This window comes from Buteo buteo, chromosome 26 (assembly GCF_964188355.1).
Source record: "Buteo buteo chromosome 26, bButBut1.hap1.1, whole genome shotgun sequence".
NCBI classification, from domain to species: Eukaryota; Metazoa; Chordata; class Aves; order Accipitriformes; family Accipitridae; genus Buteo; species Buteo buteo.
This window is the reverse complement of record NC_134196.1, coordinates 5647700-5667163: the sequence shown is the minus strand read 5'-3', so window position 1 is coordinate 5667163 and position 19464 is coordinate 5647700. Positions and strand designations below refer to the sequence as shown.

Sequence of the window (19464 nt, the reverse complement as noted above, 5' to 3'; positions counted from 1 at the left end):
TCTCTGAGTTTTACTCAGAGGCAGAAAGACAAAACTTCTACTTCCAAACAGTTCCCTGAACACCAGACAGTGATATATCCCAATTAATAATATCTGCTACTCCTTTTAAAAAGGAGCCACAAAAGGCTGGCACGACCAAAGACTCTAAAACAAAGCAGATGAGTGAGCCCTTCAGGCTAGCCCAAGGGACAGTGCAGGCAGATCAAAGGGGCGAGCACAGATGTTCCAGACCCTGCTCCTACAGATGTATTTTACTCTACATCATTCCTGGTGAAAACACCAAAACCAAAACAGACTTAGGAGCAGGGACTCTGCACCTCTCCTAGAAGCCTAAAATTGCCTGCCTAGACCTCTCAGTGGGAGAGAGTGCATCTCTTATTTAAATAGGTATTTGTGTGCATATGCAGGCAGGTAAAGTGTAGAGAATTTACCAGGGGAGCTTTCGGGTTTGGTCAGGAGGAGCCCTGGAAAATAGTTGGGCTGGCTTAATTTGTGAGATGTAAATGTCACCTGATCCCTTGTTTATATAGGGTTTAGTATGATGGGATCCTATTCTAAAAGTCCAGAAACAAAATTCTAGCAGTTTACTTTCTGCACACCTTCACTGCCTTGTAAAAAAACACAGTGAGAACTGAGTAGTTCAGCTTAAAGAAGTCCTTGCAGAGCAACACATTTCGGAACAGAATAACTATGGAAAAGGGCTCAGCTTTTATGGGAAATATAGTGCTCTCCTGAATATGCTTCATTAAGGAATTTTTTGGCTGTCTGTTCCCTTTTTCTCTCTATTTTGAGCTTTTTACCACACTGACACCATAAAGGTTCCATGACCCAATGCCAAGATCTGGTATTTATCTTGGCTAGCTAGGTTTAGTTTACCTACTGTGTAAATTTGGCTGTCAATCTCTTACCTTAATTTGTTATCATGGTTTCAACAATTTTGACACTGAAACAAATCTATCCTACGCAGGGACCCAATCTTTAAAATGCTAGATGTACAACCATATGTGCTAAATGTATCATAAATTGAATATCTAACATGCATTTATCAATTACACACTTGGGCCTGCATGTGGCTATTTAGATGATTAATATCTTCCAGGCAACTAATGGTAAATTAAAAGATGAGTTAGTCATCCGATGCCCATTCTGTAAATCTGCAGTTTTGGAAAGTAAACCATCATGGATTAAATATTCTAAGATAGCATAAAGATCGTGAAAACAGGCTGTGAGGTGTTAGTGTTACTTTTGTTCTCTTACTTTGCTTTGTTGTTAAAGAAGTCCAAAAATATTTGAACTCATCTTCATTTTAGATTCTTACCATAGCATGATGAATTCCAAGAAGCTTAGACTTATAGAAAGACCTATCCTCTAAAATAAATGACAAGGATTTCTTAAAAGAGTACTCCCACAACTTAATGAAAAAAATATTTTAGTCCCCTTATAATAAAGCTCTGCTATAGTGACTCTGCCAGATGAGAAATTCAAGGTTCAGGTGCTTTTTTAATATTTAAAAAGAAAAGCCAAATGGCATAAGCTATATGAAAACCCAGCCCTTATTTTATTTTCCATTAATTGTAGTATTTTTTGGTCTAATTTTTAATGCAGATACTCTTGGGAAAAACTGAAATTAAACATTAAAATATGGTGGGTGTTTTTTTCTTAAACTGTCATGTTGGTCATAATTTTTGAGAGTTGGCATTTCCCAAAGCACTCAAGTTTTCCTCCAGAGTCCTGACTTGAAGCTAGAATCTCACTCACCATGAATACTCCAGTCACTGATTATCCTTTCAGATGGAACATGTTGAAACTAAGTCTTTATACTACAGATGAAATTCCTCAACACCCAGCACTTTGGTGCCAACTGACACCACCTTTTTTCTTTGAAGACAGCCTGGAACCCAGCTCCAGGGAGAATTCATGCATCCCTTCCCTATCCAAGCACCATGCAGCACTCCAGAGGCCCTAAACCATCAGGGTTGTGTTCCAGTCTTAGATGATTCCCCTCATCTTGGTGGCTGCTGTGAATCCCAACGTTAAATGCCTAGTTCCTTTCTGTATTCTGTGTATAATATACAGCTCACCTCAGGGTGTGGTTTTTATTAAGAACAACATACCTGTCATCCTTTGGAGTCTACGGTGGGAATGAAAATACTGCAGGGGATGACTTTTCTTACCCAAACTTAGGAACCTCAATAAAACCATCTCATTTTTACACATGGAATCACAAATTCTTGAAATCGGTGCAACGTTGCACATAATTTTGAGTACTTATTAGTCTTACTTTTTATTTTTTTGGCAGCAAAATGGTCATAATGATGAAGTCTAAATGTGAAGTTCAGGAAACATTTGTTTATCTAGTTTGAAAACCAGTCTACAGAGTAAGATGGATGGCAGATGCACATGATGAGATACTGGAAAGTTGATGAAAACAGGAGTTTTGAAAGACAACACTTGGCCTTGTTTATCTTGAGGACAGCTTATTATTAAATTGATTTATAAGGTATGAAATTCCTAAAGACTTCCAGTACTTCTGTCTGAAGTCTTATGCTTGTTTTAATAAAAACATTATCTTCAGTAAAAATATATTTTAACAGATATTATTCAATATATTCCGACGTGTCTTTGTAATTTTTTGAATATGTGCTCTAGTCAGGTTGACCAGATAACACCACCGTCTTGCATGCTTTACCCCACACTAGGAGACAAGGGATAAAGACAAAAATGCTCCTTTGCACAGTGTAGCTGCCCGTATAGTTAAATCTAACAGCCATCTCTTTGTAGGTCCAAAGGCTACATGTTAACTTGGTCACCTCCGAAGCCACAAACCCTTGTACTAACGGAGCAATACAAGAACTGATCAAGCTGCAGTGGGAAAGATAACAGGGGCAGCAACCTCCATACTAGCGTGGAACTCCAGGCATGGAAGCTCTCCAGGTCAGTGATACAGTAGTATCTTTCTCTGCTGAGTGCTGGTGCATCAACCCCAGCAAGGAGTCCATCTATCTCTTAAGAAAACGCATATTACCTGCCTTGCAGGCAGTGCAGCTATGTCACGGTGAACTTACTTAGCAAGCAGATCCTCAGGAGATATGAGATGTGTGAGATTTTGCATGTCTGGTGAAGGATAGAAGGCTAAAGTCAGCAAATTCTGTGTTATTAAGCAGCTAGATATGTTTTCTGGCAAAGAAATGTGCTACAATTCACATTGGTATCCCGGACTTAGTTTGCTTTCTCTCACCAACGTTCATGCCTGTCCCTTGGGAAACAAAAAAACCCCACTGATTCTGAGAAAATATTTGGGTGATTTTTCTCACCTCCGCTGCTGAGATACTATAGTAGGGATCTCTCTGCAACTATGGAAACATGGTCTATATGCTAATGATCTTATAGTGGTTTAACTGTTACAACCAGATCTGACAGAAGGTATAGGCAGCACTTATAAACCATCTTAAACAATGTGGGATTTTTTTCATGAACATTTAAAAATACTTTTAAACACCTCATAACAATAGATTTAGACACCGTTGTTCAAAATGTCACTGAAGACTACTTTCTTGGAGGCAATAAAAAACTCCGTGATCCTTTATATCTTCCCTTTTGAGGTGGGTTTGATTTGTGCTCTTTTGCCAGAACAGTAGTACTTCTTCCAAAATAAAGCTTTCATCTTGTTCACAAGTCAGATGCATTTGACCAAATCCCTGTGCTTCAACACTGTCATCTGGAATGTAAATAACTTTTCTCCTTTCATGTATTTGCCTCATTTCTTCACTGCCTTCTAATTAAGACTTTTTTTTTTTTTTTCTTTTCTTTAACAATTTCTGAATAAAAAGGTATGCTATACCACAAAGGAAGATAACTCCTCCCCCAGATATGTAGATGGAGATACACATATAAAGAATTATGGTTTATAACACCAAAGAGTAGCAATACATAATTTTTTACATATGCTACCGCCCACTGAAAACCTCAGCTCCTGATTATATATACCTGTACCTTCATATACATTGGGGGGGGATATAGATGCCAACAAACAAATAAAAGCTAGAACCTTAAGGGTCCACAAAAGCTATCAAACTGACGACAACTTACAGTGTCCAAACTGAAATCTTCAGGGCAAAGCGTTTATGCGATTCAGTGAGCACAGCCTTGAGCGATTCAGTGTCACCTCTGAACTCGTTCGAGTTGGGCGCTTAAGGCAGGTCACCTCTCAGAGAGGACTGGTGGGATCCTTCTTGTGATTCCAGCATGTGGAGATATGGGCACAATTATTTCCTGTCTAGCCCACAACCACAGCTTTATCTCAGAAGCTGCAGAGTATAGTGTGACTAAAAGTGTTTCAGCTTCTTCTTTTAAGGCTGTTTTGCTTTGCATAATGAAGCGATCATTTGCCCAGGCACTTGAAATAGGCACCACTCCTACATTCAAGGTGAGTATCCAGAAGTACAGAGTTAGCACTCCTTTTCTTTCTCTGAGCTAACTAATGTTGAACTGTTCACACTAGAAAATATTTAAGAGATATTTATCCATGAAACCTATATAGCCTACCAATTAAGTTATTTTCTTACGGACTAAGTGTCTTTTATCCAATATCTAAATCTGAAAAAAAAGTTCAGAACCAAAATGTCCCCCATGAGTACTCTGTCCACTGGGCTGGTAGCTCATAGATGGTTTCCATTATTTTATGTAGCCGTCTAAGCATGTTTGCCAGTGCTGTCCCACATGGGAGAGTGAGATGGGATGGATCTCTGACTTCACTACCAGCACTCAGTAGCTCACAAGTGTCAAAATGGGAGCAGCTTTGCATAAGCCAGCTGCAGACATCTGGGCATCGAAGGAAGGTTTCCACAGTTTTTACCTATGGAATCTAATGTTAGCTGAGTTATGATTTTGTGAGTATCATGGGAGACTGAATTATGGACTAGAACCTGAAGAAATAAATTTTCCATGTGAATTTAATGCAAAACTCTTCAGCTGTAGAGCTGGCTATTAAAATTGGATATTGTCCCCCGTTGGTAACTAGTATTCTTAGAACCACAGATTCACAGAAATTATAAAGAAGTTTGAAGGAACATCTGAAGGTCATTTAGTTCAACCTCCTTCTAAAAATAAGGCTAACTTCAAAGCCAGATCAGTTCCTCAGGGTACTGCCCATGCAAGTTCTGAAAATCTCCAGGGATGGAGAGTCCACAGTCTCCTTTGGCAATCTGTGTCAGTGCTTTACATGCTCAGTGTGAAGAATTTGTATGTCCAGCCCGAATTTCCCTTTTTGGAACTTTTCCTTTGCCTTCTTGTCTTTTCATTTTGCACCCCTGCATCTGGCCCCTTTTTCTGTAGTGCTCTTTTAGGCAGTGGAAGACTGCAATAAATCATGAATCTGAGGCATCTGGTATATGCGGAGAGACTATGGCAAGTGACTTGGCATAGCCTGGAAAGGAGAAGGCTGAGGGAAGTTCTCTTTGCAACCTTCCATCTTAGTTGCTCTCCACTGAACTCCCTTTTGCTTTGTAACCTCAGTTTCTACCACCTTCAGTCTATGCTTGTTGCAGCTGTACATATAACAATTCAGACTGCCTTTCTTAATGATGTTTTGCCTTCTTGTTCCCAGTTTTCAAAATTGGTTTATGCTAAATAACTACCTATTTATTCCCTTTCAGTAAAACTGAAGGTTTGCGAGTAGGGATGGGACCCTGCCAGGTTCTTTGCAGTAGGACAGCTGTAATCAACCCCTGCTCACTTCTTTCTTGAACCATTTGACAATTCTGGACTCTGTAAAACAGTAGAGGGCATGTAGGATTTATGCTTCCAGTGAATGTGAGTCACTGCCTGTTCCTTCCAGGGAACTTCTGTAATTTAATCTAATATGAAAAATGCCTTTTAAATCAGACAATACTTGTTTATTTGAAAAGTGATTCTATCTTTCTGAATGGCTGTGCAACATACTTGCAGACCAGTTCCTGAAATTTCATGGGTCTGTTGATATTGTATATTGTCATTGCAATACTGCTTTTCATTATGTTAGTAGCAAACTTTCCTATTTATGTCTGTTTTCAAATTCATGTCTTTCCAAAAGATCTTGATTTTTGTAAATTCTTCCATATGAAGCTTCACATGAAAATGTCATGACAAATTTACCCATTTTAACCTGAAAGAAGGAGGGATGCCTATTGGAAGTGAATTATATAGCTATACTATAGGCTGCATATTATGTGGCCCTAAACAGACTTTAGTTCAGGCTGATACACCCACTCCACTGTCTCTATGCTAACTGCAGCTGTGTTATTATCTCTTCATGTCTACCTACTTTTAAGTAACATGTTTGCACTTGTATAGATAAGTATTTTATAATATGATCAGGTTAGGTGGGAACAGGGATGCATGCATCATGTTTTTCAGTATCCAGAATGCTGAGGGCTTTATAACCAAGATCCATCACCTTCCCTTCCAGGAAGGGCAGAAATTGCAAGTTAGGGTGACTCAGTTGCCAAGGCTCTGGTAAGTAGGGTTAAGTATTCCCAAACACCTACATTTCTGCCTAGTGCCTAGAAAAAACTCATCTGGCTTTCCTAAACTGAGAACTAAGGTACATCGCTATTGTGGCTATTTGTTTCTGTAAGATACGTAGAATTTGGGAACTTAAACAGTCTTTGTAGTGATTTAGACCAATTCATTAATGCAGAAGCAGAAACCTGTGCTTCTGGGTCTCACAATATGAAAGTAAAGAGGTACAGTGTCTCATTTCTCTTTTAGCAGAAGGACCTCATGTTCTAGTTTTTTCACAGACAGTGTGAATAGCAAGCTGTACAATGTTATCTCTCCCCAGCTAACTGAGAATTTCTGAACCACAGGAAAGAGGTGTTCAAGATAAAAATGTACTGCCAAATGCCATTTTCTCTTAGTTGTCCAAGTGCTCGTTGCAAGGTGAAGGTTCCCTAGTTTCCGAGGGAGGTCATTGGTACTGTTTGCTATTTTAACAGAGGACTTCCTTCTACTGTATTCCTTGAACAGAACTTCAAAATGCCTTGTGAACATCTGTAGATGTTTTATTTCCAACATACAGGTATGTAGAAAATACCCTCATCAACAGGTTTTAATCTATCCTGAGGTGGACTGTTCTCAGTCTCAACTGTTCACACTGTTTCATTTTGCAGAAAGATAACTAGTTTGCTGAAACAAACTGAAAAGAAGAATACACTTCTGTCCTGTTTGCTAGATCACAGCTATGTGGTGACACATGTCAGCATCAGTTTGTGCTCTAGAGGTCTTACAGTTTAATGTATTTTCCTGTGAAGGGGGCAGTTAGGTTAAAATCTCTCTGGTAATGATTGAATGCTGTTTCCCCTATCTTTTTCTGTTCTTTGGGGGGTTTGCATGGAATTCTTTCTTCTTCTCCTATGTTAAAATGCCTAGGTGCTATTCCACAGTGATGCCCACTCTGATGTGTTCAGAAAGCCCCAGCTTTAGATTTTATTCTTCTATGAAAATTCTAGCTTACTTGCAAGAAAGGTTACTTTCAATCCTTCCTGTAAGTGGATAAAAAAAGCAATAACACTTACGAATTCCAAAATGACAAAAATGAGGAGGGAAATATTTCTGTTGTCTCCTGCATCTCTCCTTTTGTTTTAGTCCCAGGTTTCTTTGTGAATTGTGTATGATTCTGAACATCTGGAATTGGCAATGTACCAACTAAATGGTTTGGTATGTTGTTTGGGGGTTGGTTTGGGTTTTTTTTTCAGAAGTGATAGTTTCTGCTTTTGCTATAGAAACTAGCAGAGTTTCTGTGTGAGTGTTTAATAGCCTAGTAGTTGAAAGGAAAATAGTACCTGTGGGATGATCTGTGTTTGCAGGCAAGCAATTTGTGCTGCTCCATTACCAACACATTTATTTTAGTGTGTGTTCCAGGATGCTGACAGTATTTGGACTATTCATTCCCAGACAGAAGACAGTACTAGTTCTCTATGATGAGTAGCTAGGGCTGCATTTTACTCATTGCCTGTGGCTTCTGAGAGGTTTCATTGTTCTTTTGACAATACCGAGAAATTAATTTCACTATTTCATAGTGCTGTGACTCCCATACTGCAAACTCCATAAAGCATCAACTTAATGGCCAACACAAGTGCAGTGGAGTATGTTAAATTATATGTTTACAAACATATTGAAACTTGAAAGTAGAGAAAACAGTTTATTTAACCTTACAATAAATTTTAATAATAATAGAATAGCTTAGATATCTTGTCTTAACCTGAATTTTTTTTTCAATTTATAAAAGACTGAAACATAGTTGACAATGATATGGACACAAAAATACTATTTGCTATGTTTTATTTTCTACAATCTGGTTAAAAGTAGCATGCAAGTAATTGAATAAAAATACTCATATATATGACTTATTTTGAAATAACAATTATACCAGCAATGGATAAAAGTCTTACCATGAAAGTTTAAATGAAAATACAACAAAAAGAAGAGTAAACAATTTTTTAACCTGAAAAATGTTTGTTTCCCTGTTAGCTTTCACATATTCCATTAATTTAATAATGTCATGGTCTCTGAAACCATATTTTCATACATTTTAAATTGTTCTTAGATTGTTAAATCATTTTTTCCTTTGTAATTGATAACAATATGAAAAAGGCATGAATAATTAAGAAAGTTGGATTGGTTGGAGAGGAACCTTGTATTTACACAGGCTAGCCCATACTGCTCAGCACCCTGATGAAACCCACCTGACGTCCATGTAAGTCTGGTACCAGCTGGCATGTATTGCATGCATGGACATAGATTTCTACGAAGTCGAATACTTTTCATCGACTTACCTAGCCAGATGAAGGCACATTGTACACCACATTTGGTCATTCTTGTGCTTTCTAAATACAACCGTTTGTAAAAATATGCACACATTTCCTTAAGGTTGCCAAGTGCATGCTAAATATTAACAAACAGAATGGATAATAGGCAGATCGACACTTTTTTAAAGACATATCCTAATTTTAAAGAGCTATCATGATGTAATTCCTGAAGTTACTGCCCCTAGAAGCGAACTGGATGCTCCCAGGTATCTCACTCCAGTGAAACCTCAGCAGCCACCCGAAGGCAGTTGTACATCTCCTGTGGCAGATCAGCCCGAGTGAGATTGTTTCCATCCAGGCGCAAATGTGTGATCTTGGAATAGGTCATTGGCCCAACAACCTTACAGAAGCTGCTCAATGGGAACTCTGAAACAAAGGGAACATGAATAAGAGAAAGCATGAATAGTTAGGACAAATAGGACAAAACCATTATTTTTCTGCTTTTTAAATTTTAATTTGAAATTGTGACCTTAAATTTATTTTACTATTTTTCCATGTTTTGCGTGTCCTCTGATGTAATTCCCCATAAATTTACTGGAGCTGGAGGGGCTTGTGTTAGGAGAGGTTCTTTCCATTAGTTGTGAGAGGTTCAGAATTTCAAGAATGAGTTTTTCAAGAACTATGTGCTCCCAGTACCTATTTGATTTTTAAGACTTCAGATGTTATATAGAGGTCTAATCTGGCATTTAGAAAAAAAAAGGAAAAAAAAGAATCTCCAGTAAAACTGGAGATGCAGAGAGAGGAATCAGTTATGCTGGGTACATTACGATGGAAGGGTAAAACAGTGCTACATAAGATATTGAAGGAAGCAAAAAGCTTCTGGAGAAATTGAAACCATGATACAGCTTTACCCTTAAGAACAGGCAGTTCAGTGGGTATCTGTGTCAAATATTGGTTTGGATGTGTCATTTTGATTTACAAGTTTCAATATGAAATTTGGGGTTGGGTTTGGGAAGGAGTTTTACATTTACATATTTTAAAGGAACTCCTTCAATGAACCCATTCACCAGTATGCAGACAAATTCCATATCTTCAGTTGCTTTTAGGTTGCAAAGAACTAGCACTCATAACTTCTGAGAAATCAGGGTAGTCATGGACTTTTGAAAACACCACTGTATATATCTTTTCTGCATGACTATTTAATTCATCTAAGAAAATGTGATGACCTACATTATGTTGTAGTACTAAGGGAAGTGGGGGAATTATCTTTCATATCTCCACTTTAACTTCAGTTGGATTCTTTCAGAACTGGCATTACAATAACCTGCTATCATTGATGAGACATGGCTTGTGTAAACTAAGTATAGATGTACATCCATCTGTACAGGCAGCTCTTTAAAGCATGAGAGCTCAGGTAATTTTTTGGACAGAGATATGATGTTGGAGAATGGGTAAAGATTTTTGTATCTTTCACAAAATACATTGTCTTGAATAGGGATTAAGGAAATGTATTTCAAATGTTAGATCTTGATCACCAATTTGACTAAAGCAAATCGAAACGATTTCCCAGATTTAGTATATTGTCCAACCTTGTTTTGGAATGGTGAGAGATAAAATGCATCCTTAATGGCACATTTATTGGGCAGTCCATATTGCAATATAGTACAATTTTAAGACTGCAGACCAATTCTGTTACCTTCCGATTCAGAATGTACCAGCTGAAGTGAACTGATGATTCCTGTGAGTTAGGGTCATATAATCTGAGAAATGTTTATAAGATTAGATCTGTGTGGAATTGTGCTGAATGAAAACATAAGTTCCTGAGAGTTTGAACTCATTTGTTGGCCTACAGGCTATACCATTAACTATTTGGGTCCAGTTTTCTGTGGATAGTTTGGGTGTAATTTGTAAACATTAAAATAAACATGAATTCCAATACAAGTTTTTTTTCCAGTTTCTTGTCATTCAGGAATGACGTGGTAAGTATAGTTCTGTTGAAGGCAGACATTTAAAAACTTTCTAAATTTACTTATTTTTTTCTATATTACTTTTGAACATAAATACTAACTTTGGATGCAAAACAAGGGATGCGTATAAAAGTTGGGTAGATGCTTAACTACTGAAAGGATGTAAACTTCATGCATGTAAACCACAAAATTTATCTGTGTTACCAAAACACTCATCTGTGCTGATTATTTATGAGACTGAAACCCCTTTGGAAGTGGGTGCAAATCTAGTCCTCACAGAACTCAAAGGAACTCTGCCATTGACTTCAGTGGTGCACACTGTTTGCATTTGGGTATTAATTTTTATACAGTTCATATAATTTTCAGTTGTTAGAAGCATATTAAAAATGTTTGTTGTCTAATTGCAGTCTTCACTAGTGAAAAATAAGGTAAGTGTGTCTTGTGAATGCACTTGATGTGCTGTTACCTATATGATCTGTATGGGAACTGCAGTCAGGGAGACTAGAGCACTGTTGCAAAAAATATGTCAGTAGCTTACTTCCTTCTTTATTACACTTATTAATGTTGCAGGTGTTAAAATATCTTCCTGAATTTATAATATTCAAGTTCAGAGGCAGTGTACCTGCAATTTTGCCACTACTGTGGCATTCATATTCTCCCAATACAGAATTCCTGCATGACCCAGACACAGGGAATAAGAAGGATTGAATGAAAATTGGATTTTCATCTGAACAATTATTTTCTCACTAAAAGTGTCTGGCACCATAAGAAATTCTGATATTCTAACAAACTACCTGAATATTTGAAATACCTGGGGGAAAAAAACCCAAACAGGAACAGGCATCTCCTCTCCTCTCCCTATAAAGCAAAATGGGAGCATAGAAACACTTATTTTTTAGACAGAATTAATTTTTTACTATATGCTAGGTGAGAATATATTCCTTGTACATCAGGAGTGTAAGCAGCCTTTAACTAAGGGGAAGATTAACTGTGCAAAGACTCCTTGTTCAGGCATGCAATACAGTGGGCAATCCTAACAGGATCTGAAGTCCCGTAGTCATCCCTGATGGTCTGTAGTCCCACAGTAATTGTATGATGTAAGTCATTTCTGCACAGGCCATTGTAAAAAAATCCTTTGGAGACTGGTGGAGGGAGCCAGATAAAAGACCATAAAGCACCTCCACGAATAACTCTGTTTAGAATAAGTACAATTATGGTACAAATACTGATCCAGCCGATGGACTGGAGCAGATTATGTGGCCCCTTAACTGTCCTCTGGAACATCTTCACATTCCCCCTTGTTATACTCCATTCGCGTGGTATCTTCTTCCGTGGGTTTCATGTGGAAGCAGTAACTCTCTCCTTAATCCTTTACAAGTACAAATGAAAGATGGAGAAGTCTGCCTATACATACAGACATATATATATATAATCCTAAGAGCATCTTAAAGCATGGTAGCAAAACACTGCTGTTATTAAACAGAAAATTCCACCCTTAAATTACTACTAATAAGAAATATTAAAAAAAAAAAAAGAAGTTTTGATTTAGAAGTTACAGTTTAGGTTTGAGATATGGAGAAAGCAAAGGCTTTTATAAACATTCCATGGTCCTGTGCTACCTTGGAGATCCAACTAGCATCAAGTACAGTAGATGGAGTGTACATTACATTCAATATTATGGATGTGCTTCAATTTCTTAGTTAGACATAGGAGTTAGAGAGGAGTTACTTGGAATTTGTCTTCATTCCAGTTTGCTATCCATTTTTCTCACTGCTCCTAGCATCACAGATGAAGACGGAACATACTGAAGTGAGGCGAATTCTGCTACAATTTTTTGTATGTGTATATTCATCAATTCTTGTTCAAAAAGCTCAGAGTCACTTAAATGAGGGTATTTCTCAAACAGGTAATTTTTTATGTATGGTAATGAATAATGACAGTAGCAAGCCCAGGATGAAACTCATGGATAATAATTTAGAGAAATATTTCCTTTCTTTCTGGTAATATCAAAAGGGTTGGACCCAGATTACTCTTTCTTAGACAAATGTAAACTTTAATTGCTAGCCTACAGGTACCTAAGAAAAAGGGAGACAGTAACAAATTAAGAACTCTAGAGAAATATATTTATATCAGATTTCAGTATAAGTGAAAACTTTAAGCTATGTAAGCATAACCTGAAAGATTATACCTTTTGTACATTTTAGGACAAATTATCATTACCCCAAATACAGAATTCTCTCTCTCACAGTATATGTGTACCATAGGCCATGGTATGGGAGGGAAGCTCCCTTGTTTACAGTCATCCTTACACAAATCTCTGGCAAATTGTAATATTTTATTGAAAAAAGAAATTGGTCATTTGTTTGAGGTTTAAATACTCAAAGGTCAATCAACTCAATTTTTAGAAAGACTAAGCGCTCACAGCTGTAGGTCAGGTGTAATGAATAATGAACTGCAAAGGCTTTGATCACCATGTGTCAGGTACTCCATTAAACTGAAATGCTTACTGTTAACTAAATTTTGTCCCACATTGTCAGTTAGCATCTTAGGGAACACCATATTATGCCTGTGAAATCAGATAGTCAAGAAAATTTATTATTGAAGTCTGCTAGGTTTTATGGTTAAGCAAAAACCAGTAAATCAGAATTCTCTTGCATCAGTCCATAGGGTAGCGATGACAGTGCAGCAGCAGCTGGTGCACACCCACTCCTCACACCGTCCCCCTCTGCTACTGACTGGTACTCTGGAAATACAGCTTTCATAGCAAAATTAAATTGTTGTCACAGCCCTTGACTCAGAAGTCCTTGGAAATGTGAATGGAAAGCAAACTCAGTACCTGGGTATCTTGCAGAAGGCTCAGAACAACCACTCTAAGCAGGGAAAATTGCCTTGTATATCTCATGATAAATTAAACATCATCATTGTTAGCTCTTTTAGGAGAGGAAGAGTGTTTGACAGAGCTCTACAGGTGCCTGTATGTGGTGCCTCAGGTGGGTAGTATTAACTCATTGTCTTCCCTCATCAAAACAAGGAACCGAGATGTAATAGGAAAAACAAAATCATAACATTGAGGAAAACATGAAGCACAGTAAATACAAAACATTTCAAAAGGTCTTGCCCTCTGTCTGCTAAGATCTGCACTAAAACATTTGGCTTTAAAGGCTACGTCTGTATGAAGTTAGCTATGTATGGAATAACTAACAGTGATATCCTAAACCCCTGATGGATACAAGCAGGCAAACAAAAGAGAGGGGTTTATGGTTTATGCCAGCTAGCAAGATGATGTAAGTCCTCCTGCAGAAACACTGTTATGTTTGACAGAACTGCCTCTCCATCAGGGACCACCACCTGACAGCGGTGCAGCTGGAAAGCTTCTGACGTGATGGTGAGGCCTCTCCAGCTCTCCAACACCTCTTTGCCACCCCAGGATTAGGACAGCCTCGTAAAAGCCCTGCCTCACTAGAAACCTCCATGATCTCATGCAAGGTGTGACATTTATTGACTTTAGAAGGAACACTTTTTTTCAAATCACGATTGAATGGAGGCAAGCTTGCCACATGATCATAGATGTGGGAAATGGGAATGAAAAGAAAAAACAACAGAGGCAGCTCTTTGGATTTCAAGGTGGGTTTGGAGGGATACTGCATGAGAGAAGGGAGGAAAGAGAAAAATTAATCACTGTGCCTTGTGCCTAATGCCTGATGAATTTGTTTTCTTCTCCCTCTCCCCTCCCTCCAGCACTTTCACTACCAGCCTCCTGAAAGGTTACACATACCATAGTCAGATCCTCAGCTGATATCTGTCTCTTTTTGCTGACTTATGAATTCTGAACTTCTTCCATACTCATCAAACTTTTCCCACTGTTTTTTCCTCAGTTATATAAGGCAACTCCATTGGCTTCTATGGAGTTACTCCAATTTGCATGAGATGAGAAATTAACCAATAATACCCCCATTAGTATGAAAACAGAAATTTCTCTCTTTAAGGTTAATTTGAGTAGCTATCAGATAAATGTCTGCCTTTTAACATTAGTGTGGACAACAGTCAGAGAAATGTCAGTGTACTACCAGTCTAACCAGTACCGTTTCTTCAGACTGGCTGATCTACCCTGCCAGATATTTGCATTGACCATCAGTGTCTAGACTGAGGTAAATATTAATGAAAGTACACAAATTTAACTCACTGTTAATTTTGTTGACTTGGAGGTAGAAGTTTTCGAGGTTCTCACTGACGGTTGGAATGCTCTTCAGCTGATTGAAGGAGAGATCCAACTCAACCAGTGATGTGATATTGAAGACATTGCCTGGTATTCCAGAATCTGTTAATTTATTGTGGGATAAACGTAAATATTGCAGGGTTTTAAAACCTTGGAAATACTCATCGGGAACATTGGAGATCTGGTTATTATCAAAATACAGCATGAGTAAGGAGTGAGGCAGTCCTGTTGGTAGCTTTGTAAGTCGATTGAAGCTTAAGTCAAGATACAAAAGTGAATTCAGGCCTTTAAAAGCCCCAGAAATAGAATCTGCTTTCAGCTGGTTGTTCTGGAGGTGGATGACAGTCAGATTCACCAGCCCCTCAAGTGCACTGGGATTGACTTTTGTGATCTTGTTGTGACTTAATTGCAGGTCATCCAGAGTTTTAGGGAGTGGTCCAACAGCTTCAGTCAAATTGTTGTAGTTAATGTGAAGTTTCTTCAGATTCTTTAGTTTAGAGAAGACTCTTCCCTTAATTTTTGAATTTTCCAAATGGTTGTGATCTAGGATCAGCCACTGTAGGTCTGTCACATTATCAAACGTGTTCTCTTCAATGCCCTCAATCATATTGTTTCGAAGATAAAGGTATTTTATTCCACTTGGTACAATCGGAATGGTTTTCAGTTTAAGATTGTCACAATACATGGCAGTAGGGTAGCTTAAAGGACAATTACATTCTGGCGCGCAGACTGCTGCTGATGGCCCAAAAGGATCATAGCCGTAATCATCTGCAGGACCATAGTCATATTGGCAAAAAATGCCACTAATCAATAACAGAAAGACAGGTAGGGAGTTTAAAGTCATCTTTGCAATGTGTCTTGTCCCTGTATGGTGAAAGGGAATAAAAAAGTTATCACTTCAATTTTTTCTCTCTTTCAGCAACATTTGAAATTTTACCACGTAAAGATTATAATTAAAAACTAATTAATTTAGGCTTCCTGTTTAAAGCTATAATTAAGAAAAAATATATTAGTTTGTTAGTATTGCATTGTTACTACTATAAACTTACAGTCCCTGTCTTGTTATAATCTGCCTTTGTAATGCAAAACTGCAGGCCATTCTGCTGTTGTAAGTAAAACATTTGTTATATCTTCCTGCATTCATTCATTAAGTCACAAGAAGGGTGATAAAGTCCAAGTTCTTTAAACTTGGCACAGAAGAGTTTTCAATTCTGCTGAAAGCCATGTTCAGAGGCAGTTCTGCCATTTAAATTCCATCAAACATTCTTGATATACTGAATTGCCTCATATCTAAATAAGATGTGGCAATTTGATTTAAGTTTGAAAGAGCCAGGGAAGTTACAAACTGAGGGTAATGATCTGCTGTATAGTGATTTTTAAGATGCCTGTAGCTTGAAATACATTCTTCTCATGGATTGTGTCCAGCAAAGCATGGTCCACTAAGTTTCATATTCACCTAAAGAACTAACTAGTAGAAATATATAGCATATTCTTCTGGACCTGTCTAATAACCAGCACTGCATATGTGTGCAGGAGTATACTCTATCTAATATAGATATACAGTGGGACTGAAATGACTGAATTTCAGATAGTGCAAATGTTCTTGTAAATTCTATATATAACAGTAAATGTGTTGACTACATTGTATGACCATTCTAAATCAATAAAACAAAAAAGCACTAGCTTCACATAGTTGGTCTTCCAGTTCACATACAGCAAAAGGACATTCAGCATCCTTGGGGATGTTCTGCTCTGATCCAGTATGAGTGGTCTCACCTTACTTTTTAAGGGCATATTTTTCTCGTCAGATACTCCACAAGATGCTAATCTGTGAAGATCAGTATCTTGCTTTTTTTTCTTACTTCCTAGACAGATGTTGTTTTGGCAGAGTGGGTCTAGCATCACTGAAGTCAGTGAGCTTACTTTGATTTGCACCAGTAAAAGACAAGGCTCAGTGTACTCAACTACTCTTCAGACAGTAAGATGATTAAGAAAATCCTTAGAACCTTCTGTTCTCAAGTAATTTCAGAAAGTATGTGAAGTCTGTAAACAGACCACCAGACATTCATCTCAGATCTGGGCAATCTTCCAGCAGAGTAAGTTAATCTTGCTATTGGCATTGTTTAGTGTTACACAGAGTACATAGTATTAAAATGAAGGGCCGTAGTTAGAAAGTCTGCCCTAATGTTAAATAATCTTAACTAAATTACCTCTAGGCAGGGCCTATTGATCTCATGCAGTACAGCACGAAGTTTTTTTAAAAAATGTTCTCATGTTATCTCAAGTCAATCACCCACAAAGTCCCCCTGCTCGATATTAAGCTGCTGGCCCCTGAATAAGGACAGTTGCATATCTTTTCCATGGTTTTGATCCCATCACATTTACCTAATTACAAACCATAGGATAGAGCAATCATTGAAATATGATTTATCAGTGTAATTTCCTTTGTCTGTTCTTCATTACTGCATGATAACATGCAAACTCAACCTTCAGTCCCCTGCTGGTATAAATAAGTACAGCTCCTCTGAAAGCCAAGACACTACAGTGACAATTCAGCTCAAAATCTGGTCCTATTTAGGTACTAAACATTAAGGATGGGGGACTAACTGCTTCTGTATTCAAAGTATTTGAGAGTGTAATGAACTTCTGGGACTACACTCTTTGGCCTTACAGTGACATTTTTACACATCTGCATCATTTTATAGTCTTACTGATAAAGTAGCATAAACATCCTATTTGAAATTCAAATTCTATTGTTCTTCTAGTTTCAAATTGCATTTGTAATGCTAAATGTTATTACTGATATCATAGGCTGATGGTTCTTTTAAACAGTATACAATGTTTAACTGCTCTGCAGAACCCTGGAAGTAATTTAAAAAGTTAGATAGCAAGTGTTTTGAATTATTTTATTAACAACATTTTAAAATGTAGGTGACAATTCTGTAGTGCAAGGGCATATGAGCATATGTGTGACAAAATAGCACAGTAAACTACATATGTAGTGTAGTTAACTTGTATTAATGGATTTCTCATTCATGTATCTAAATGTTTCTCTGTCAGAAGTGTAAGAGGTAAATAGATCGTGTACACATGCTTGTTTGTTGCACTGAACTATATGAATCCAAAAGATAAAATCAGAATACAGTCTTAGACGTTTATCTTATAACGTAAGCATGCTTGAACTAATTGCCTGTGTTGGTTCTAACCGGTTGTGTTGTAAAATAACTGTGAAAATATTTGTGAAGTTGCACAGGCAACTTGCCAAAACATACTAAATGGCAAATCAGTGATTTTGGAAAATTGCTTACTACAATAGAGCAGGCAAACTATTCAAACTATTTTGGAGCTAGTCTATACTACCTTAATTCTAAAGTTGTTGTGAAACAAAATAAATATAAGCTTGTCATTCAGTCAGTCTTAAACTAAATATACCTTAATTCTGCAGCATAACATCTTACACAGTTTGCAAAAGATTTAATTTAAAAAAGTTTCAATGGTATATTTAAAATGTGCTTTAAAATTAACTAAAAATTTCAAAATATTTATAATTTCCCTCTCATTGTTTACTTGATTAATTATTTAAATATCAGGATACCTTGTCTTTTTGTAAAATGAAGCAAGATGATTGAACAAATGGAGTCTGGGGAGCTCTTACTAATAGATTATGAATGAATAAGTAAGCAGTGAGTAGTCTTACAAATTTCTTTGTACTGTACATCAACTCTTCTTTTGAAGTAGAACAAAACAGGCTGCAAAAAAGTGCAACACTGATGCACAAAATATGTGAGGTTGTTTTAAGGAAACTGAGAAAGCGAATCCACTAAGCAACTGTTGATTTGTGTTCAATTTACAAATTGGCAAACTTATCCTGACATGTTTTCACGTTCCCATTACAGCTACATTTAAAGAGCTGAACATTACCGTTAAAACATGCAGCAGCACTTACCTTACTGCCTTGAAGCTGCTTTCCTTAATTCCCAGAGCAGATGCAATAAGGGACTGTATCGACCAATATATGCTGTAAACAGTGTCAGGAGGTAAAAGTCTGCCAGATCCTCTGTGTTACAAGAGAAAAAAAAAAAAAAAGAAAAAAAAGCCCTAGTCACGCTGTTCTCTGAAGCTGCTATGTCATCATGGTGATCCTGTGGTGTGGCATGTACAAAAATGCAGCGCGCTCTAATGAAGTGCAGGTGGATACCATATTTTGTACAAGGACAACCCATCTGTTATTCCTGTGGGATGAGAGAATGATCAGTGTTTCACAAACCTGAGAAAGTTTAAACCAATAGCATAGCCTTATACAAGGAATTTTTGTATTTTAGAGGGAAAACATTTTAGATTGTAAAACAAATTACAAACAGACTTTTGTTTTCCAACTTATTTTATACTGCTAGACATGAGCTAACAAATAGCACTCAAACCTCAATGCTGCTGTGCTTCTTCAGCCAAGTGACTCATTCATTTTTCTGCCTTTTTCTTTAACTATCTTATGTCC

General features: G+C 37.4%; 1 protein-coding gene across 1 annotated transcript; it reads right to left on the bottom strand.

The window, feature by feature from the left end:
- Nucleotides 1–8166: 8166 nt before the first annotated feature.
- Nucleotides 8167–19166, bottom strand: LUM (lumican). Its single transcript, XM_075057984.1, has 3 exons — nucleotides 18916–19166; nucleotides 14937–15833; nucleotides 8167–9212 (listed from the first exon to the last, which is right to left on the bottom strand). Exons 2-3 carry the CDS (start codon nucleotides 15811–15813, stop codon nucleotides 9058–9060), a joined length of 1032 nt encoding a protein of 343 aa, XP_074914085.1. The 5' UTR covers nucleotides 15814–15833; nucleotides 18916–19166; the 3' UTR covers nucleotides 8167–9057.
- Between the last annotated feature and the right edge of the window lie 298 nt (nucleotides 19167–19464).